Source organism: Aureococcus anophagefferens (genome assembly GCF_000186865.1).
Source record: "Aureococcus anophagefferens unplaced genomic scaffold AURANscaffold_17, whole genome shotgun sequence".
Lineage (NCBI taxonomy): Eukaryota > Pelagophyceae > Pelagomonadales > Pelagomonadaceae > Aureococcus > Aureococcus anophagefferens.
In genome coordinates this window covers 842,350-848,259 of record NW_008705577.1, presented here as the reverse complement: position 1 = coordinate 848,259, position 5,910 = coordinate 842,350, and the positions used below count along the sequence as shown (strand labels likewise).

The 5,910-nt window shown below is 68.3% G+C and overlaps 2 protein-coding genes across 2 annotated transcripts; one reads left to right on the top strand and one right to left on the bottom strand.

The window, feature by feature from the left end:
- Positions 1 to 99: 99 nt before the first annotated feature.
- Positions 100 to 2,660, bottom strand: AURANDRAFT_65897 (hypothetical protein; the record flags this gene model as incomplete). Its single annotated transcript, XM_009040876.1, has 3 exons — positions 100 to 892; positions 1,044 to 2,054; positions 2,272 to 2,660. The coding sequence occupies 3 exons, from the start codon at positions 2,658 to 2,660 to the stop codon at positions 100 to 102; spliced, it is 2,193 nt and encodes a 730-aa protein (XP_009039124.1).
- Positions 2,661 to 2,900: 240 nt separating this feature from the next.
- AURANDRAFT_29850 (hypothetical protein) lies at positions 2,901 to 3,794 on the top strand (the record flags this gene model as incomplete). Its single annotated transcript, XM_009040885.1, has 1 exon — positions 2,901 to 3,794. One exon carries the CDS (start codon positions 2,901 to 2,903, stop codon positions 3,792 to 3,794), a length of 894 nt encoding a protein of 297 aa, XP_009039133.1.
- Positions 3,795 to 5,910: the final 2,116 nt, after the last annotated feature.

The window sequence follows — 5,910 nt, the reverse complement described above, 5'->3', positions numbered from 1 at the left end:
AGGCCTACGCCGCCGCGTCCGCGGCGTTCGACGCCTACCTCGCCGCGGTCGGCCTGCCGGGCGTCGCGGACCGGCGCTACGCGTAGAGGTTAAAAGAATTCACTGGGCGTCGACGTCCATGGCGCCGTCGTCCGGCGGGGCGGCGTCCTTGCCCGGCTTCGTCGCCTTCTTCGCCAACGCCGCGAGGCGCGCGGCCTCCGCGTCCGCGCGGAGCTTGCCCGTGACGCCGATGGGCCGCGGGTGGACGCGCGGCGGCTCCTTGTCCTTGATCTCCTGGAGCCGCTCCGCCATGGGCACGGCGGCCCGGCAGGCGGCCTTGTGGTGTGGCCAGTGGGCCCGCTGGCAGTCGCGGCTGCAGTACTTGGTGCACTTGCATTTCCCGCAGCGGTCGAAGCGGTCCTTGCCGTCGGGCCGCTCGACCTTGCCGCAGAAGGAGCACTTGACGCGCGACGCGTCGGCGTCGAGGCCCGCGACGACGTCGTCGGAGAGCGCGCAGCGCTTCGCGTCGTTGATCTTGAAGTCCGTGATCGTCCGCTGGAGCGTCTCGACGCAGCGGTCGACCTCGGCGTGCTTCGGGTGGCCGAGGTGGCCGCAGTAGATGATGTGGTGCAACAGCGCCGCCTGGCCGAGGTGGTGCGCGGCCTCGTGCCACCACTTGGCGTCCGCGCTCAGCTTGCCGACGGCGAAGTGCATCTGCGCCGTCGCGGTGTTCACGCGCCCGTGCGCGCGCTCCGCGAGGCGGAGAGCCTTGACGGCGTGGCGCAGGGCGACGTTCATCTTCGCCGCGCGCTCCGGCGGGAGCGCGTGGTCCGCGGCGTCGCGGAGCCGCCGGAGCTGCGACCCGGGCTCGCCGAGCGCGACCATGGCGTAGACGGCCGCGCAGTCGTGGTGCCTGTGTGGAAATCAACCACCGGTTGGGACGTCGCGACCAGACTTTGAAATTCTCTAGCTCGGCCAAATCGAAGTCGATTTGGCTGATTTTTGGACGAATCGATCGCTCTCGTCGAGTTCTCGAAGCACAGTTGAAGAGGGCACATCAAAACCGTCGCATACGCTCACATTGAAGTCGGGTTGAAGATTTGATTTCCACGCAGTCGTGGTGCGCGGCGACGAGCTTCGCCTCGCCGGCGGGCCCCGCGGACTCGGCCAGCTCGATGGCCTCGTAGTACTTCTCCAGCGCCGTGTCGTGGTCGCCGGACGTCGCGATGGCCGACGCGAGGTGCTGCGCGGCCTCGGCCTCGAGCAGTGTGGCGTCGTAGCGCATGGATTTGTCCATCTCGCACCAGGGGAGCTCGAGGCGGCCCCGGGCGAAGGGGCCCTTCGCGTCCGTGGCGATGGCCCGCAGGGCCTCGCACTTCTCCCGGGCCGCGCGGACGTAGCGCTTCTGGCCCTCGTTCGGCAAATTCGCGAGCCCCTCGAAGGCGAAGATCTGGACGAGCAGGATCGTCGCGACCTCCGGCGCGCCGGCGCCGAAGAGTGTCGTCGCCGTGTCGAGGATGCCCTCCAGGCTCCGCCAGACGCACTCGTCCATGGCCTCGGAGCAGACGACGTTGCGGTAGGCGATGCACTTGCGCGCGACGTGGCCGACCCAGTCGACGTCGACGCGCATGCGCGCGTCGTGCTCGCGCCAGACCGGCGGCGCGGCGCCGCGGGCGATCTTCTCCGCCGTCGACTCGTCCGGGTCGCAGTCCTTGAACGCGTCCGAGCCGACGACGACGGCGTGGAGCGCCTCGGCGACGTTCCGCAGGTCCGTGCACTTCTCGCGCCGGTCGCGCACGACGACGAGGTCCTCGAGGGTCGCGAGCTCCGCGTGCGTCTCGCCGCCGAAGCGCACGCCCACGACGTCCTCGCCGGCCTTGGGCTCGGCGACGACGAGGCCGCGGCCGGGCCGCCCGCCCAGGCGCCGCACGACGCAGCCGCGCCGCAGGTCCATGGGCTCCTCGCCGTCGGCGCGCTTCAGGGGCGGCGGCGGCGCGTGGGCCGCGTCGACGGCGAACCAGTGCGCCGCCGGGTTCGGCGCGTCGGCCGTTAGTGGGTGGGCCATTAGCGCTTCCCTTAAGGTTACACTCCAAGTCTGAGCGGTCTCGGCGCTCGTCAACGGCCGTCGGCGCCCATCGCGAGCTTTCTACGAGCTGCCCCAAATTCACGTTCGGCCTATAACAAGTTCAAGTTGATCTTCAACCAAACCTGCGGGAGGCCGCGCGCGCGCGACCGGCCGCGCGACCCCCGCGCGCACAACCGTCCAGGCAAAAAACCACGATGGCCGCCTACTTAATCGTGCCGATGGCGAACTGGCCCGGCTGCGCGGGCACCGTGGCCTCGCCGTCGTACTCCTTGAGCGTCAGCGCCGCCTGCACCGTCAGCGTGAAGGGCAGGGGCGTGCCGAACTCGTCGGCGACGGTCTCGATGACCATCTGGATGCGCTTCTGGTAGGGCAGCGAGATCTTCGGCGACGACATGAAGTCGTCCGTGACGACGACGACGTTGAACGCGGACTCGTCGTGGATGTCGCCCTCGCTGACGTTGTCGCACTCGATGGACTGGGGCGCGTAGCGGCCCCGGAGCACCTTGATGATGCGCAGCCGCCGCGGGCCGTATTGGTACTCGGGGTCCAGGTCCTCCTCGACGACCTCGACCTTCTTCCGGGAGAAGAGGCCCATGCTTTTGTGTGGTTATTTTTTTGGCTCCCAGCTTTTTTTCGCGGTGTTCCTTTCCTCTCCGAGCTACTATTTGCACGTTCGGCTACTCGCGTGAGAGCACGGCTGCCATTTCGAAGTCGATTTACCAGCAGGTAAACGTTTTGATTGTTGAACTTTTACATGTATATCCTAATCAAACGCCGTCGACGCACCGAGCTTCGTCGGATTGTTCGTCGTCCATCACACGCGCTCACCGACACCATGTCCTCCTGGCGCGAATCGGCGGGGCGGAAGGAAGGGAACGAGGGCTACCGCTTCGGGGACCTCACGCGGACCCTCGTGAAGAAGCTCATCGTCGGCGGCGAGGAGGTCGTCGAGTCCAAGCTCCCGAGCCGCATCGCGCGCACGGTCAAGCGCTACGGCTGGCGGCCGGACCTCCCGGACCACCGCGACCTCAAGGCCGACTTCAGCCACATCTTCGCGGCCCTCCCCACGTCCGTGGACCTCCGCGACAAGTGCCCCGACTTGTACGACCAGGGCGAGCTCGGCTCGTGCACGGCGAACGCCATCGCCGCGGCCTTCGAGTTCGACCAGCGCAAGGAGCTCATCGCCGAGTTCAAGCCGAGCCGCCTCTTCATCTACTTCGGCGAGCGCAAGATGGAGGGGTCCTGCGACTCGGACTCGGGCGCGATGATCCGCGACGGCATCAAGGTCGTCCACAAGCTCGGCTGCTGCGACGAGGCGCTCTGGCCCTACGACGTGGACAAGTTCACGGAGGAGCCCCCGCAGGCGGCCTACGACGCGGCCAAGGCCCACAAGTCCGTGCGCTACTACCGCGTCGCGCAGCACGAGCGCATGCTCAAGGGCTGCCTCGCCGCGGGCTACCCCTTCGTCTTCGGCTTCACCGTGCTCTCGTCCTTCGAGACGCAGGAGGTCGCGGACACGGGCGTCATGCCCATGCCCGCCGACGGCGACAAGCAGCTCGGGGGCCACGCGGTCTGCTGCGTCGGCTACGACGACGACAAGCAGTGCTTCGTCGTCCGCAACTCCTGGGGCAGCTCCTGGGGCGACGGCGGCTACTTCTACATGCCCTACAAGTACATGACCGACAGCGGCCTCGCGTCCGACTTCTGGACGATCCGCTGGGTCGAGTGAGCCCGCGGCCCGGAGCCCCGCGCCGCGCGACCACGCTGCACATACGCCCGGGCGCCGCTGTACATAACCGACACATAGGGCGCTGCTCGCTACCATAGCCCGCCGGCGGGTTATGTGGAACGCCGGGGTTTCGGGAGGGCGTAGGGAGGGCGACGGCATATAGGCAGGCCTATAGGCTAAAGGTGCACCCGCCTGAAACTCAGTTGCACCTCGTCATCGGCCTCTTGGCCGTGTCATTCGGCTGAAGGTTCGATGCGCGCGCCGTAGAGTCGCCCTTGGGGATTGCGCCGTAGAGTCGCCGACGCAATTTACAATTCATGTGCCTGCCGCCGGATCGCAAGACCGTCGCGGCGAATGAGGTCGACGGCAGCGGCGCGATGGCGGCCTCCGGTGCGCCGGCGGCGAAGGCGCGGGGCCGCTGGGACCTGCCCATGCCGCGCTTCAACGCGGCGCACGCTCCCTACCCCCTGGACAAGCGCCTGAACCTCCTCTTCGAGTTCCTGCCGGGCGTCCAGCTGAGCCCGCTCTACCTGCTCCAGCTGCCCGTCTTTCTGTGCCTCGCGATCGCGTACCGCGCCGACTTCCGGCCGCGGCTGCTCGGGCCCATGTTCGCCCTCTACCTCTTCCGCGAGTGCTTCGGCATGTCCCTGAGCCTGCACCGCTACTTCTCCCACAAGGGCTTCCGCTGCGGCCGCGGCGCGCAGTTCGCGCTCTGGTGGCTCGGGTGCATGGCCTGCCAGGGCCCGCCGCTCTGGTGGGCGTCGAAGCACCGGCGGCACCACGCCAAGTGCGACACGGAGGATGACCCCCACACGCCCGTCTGCTTCAACCCGCTCTACGCCTGGGTCGGCTGGACCTACCTGCCCGGCGCCGAGGGCCCGCTCGGGCGCGGCGTCGACGAAGAGTACGTGGGAGACCACATGATCTTCCCGGAACTGGTCTACGGCGAGACCTTCCACATGGTGCCCGTCTTCGCGACCCACGCCGCCTGCTACGCCCTCGGCGGCGCGCCCGCCGTGGTCTACGTCTCCATGCTCAGCGGCATGGCCTGCCAGTTGGCGACGATGTACTTCAACGTCGCCTTCCACACGCCCGAGGGCGGCGGCTCCCACGAGGCGGACGGCGAGTGCCACGCCCGCGACATCCCGTGGGACCCGCTGTCGAACATCTTCGGCGAGGCCTACCACGCGTGGCACCACATCCACCCGCGCGCGCACTGGCGCCCGGGCGTCGACCTGCCCTACTTCTTGGCCATCAAGCCCATGCTCATGCTCGGCGTCTTCCAGGGGCCCAACATCATGCACAAAACCAAGCTCGCCGTCCGCGGCTTCGACGCCAAGACCGGCGAGAAAACCGACGCGGAGAAGCAGTACTGATCGCCCAGACGACCGTCGCGCTCGTCCACTCTCGTACCAACGCCGCCTGCTCAGCTACTCTCGCCCAGTTCCTCACGTGCTTTTGCTCCCTCATCGTCTCCGCTTCCAAAAACGAATTCGACGCAAACTCGCTCGCCCCGCTCGCTCCGACGCCACTCTCGCCCCGTTCCTCGTACTAGCCGCGTCTTACATACATGTTACGAAGTACTTAGGAGTGATGACCACCGCGCGATCGTGGACGATCTTGCGCGATACCGAGCGATCCCGGCGCGGGCGGCGGTTTGGGGCGGCGGCACCCGTCATCACTGCGAGCGACGATGTGGGCAGACAGGCCTGCAGACGGAAGCGCAAACCTCCGATTGTGGCGAGCCGAGGAGCCCTCGGCCGATCGGCCGCCTCTCGCCGTGGTAGCCCTTCTGCCGCGCCGCTCGAGAGAAATCCTCGCGCCATGAGCGTCGCGCGGTTGGCGGCGAGCTGCGCCGCGGCGGCGTGCGCGTCGACGACGGCGGCGCGCCTCGCGGAGATCCCCAGCGGCTGTCCCATGCACGCCGACCGCCAAAAGGGTGCGAAGAAGCCGCCGAGCGGCTGCCCCATGCACGCGGCGGCCGGCGGCACGGACGCGCGCAACAACATGCCCGCGGTCGCCGCGCAGGAGCGCGCGCCGGGCCAGGAGGCCGCCCTGTCCACGGAGCGCGTCGAGAGCAGCATCCCGACGCTCGACGCGGGCTCCCGATGGACGT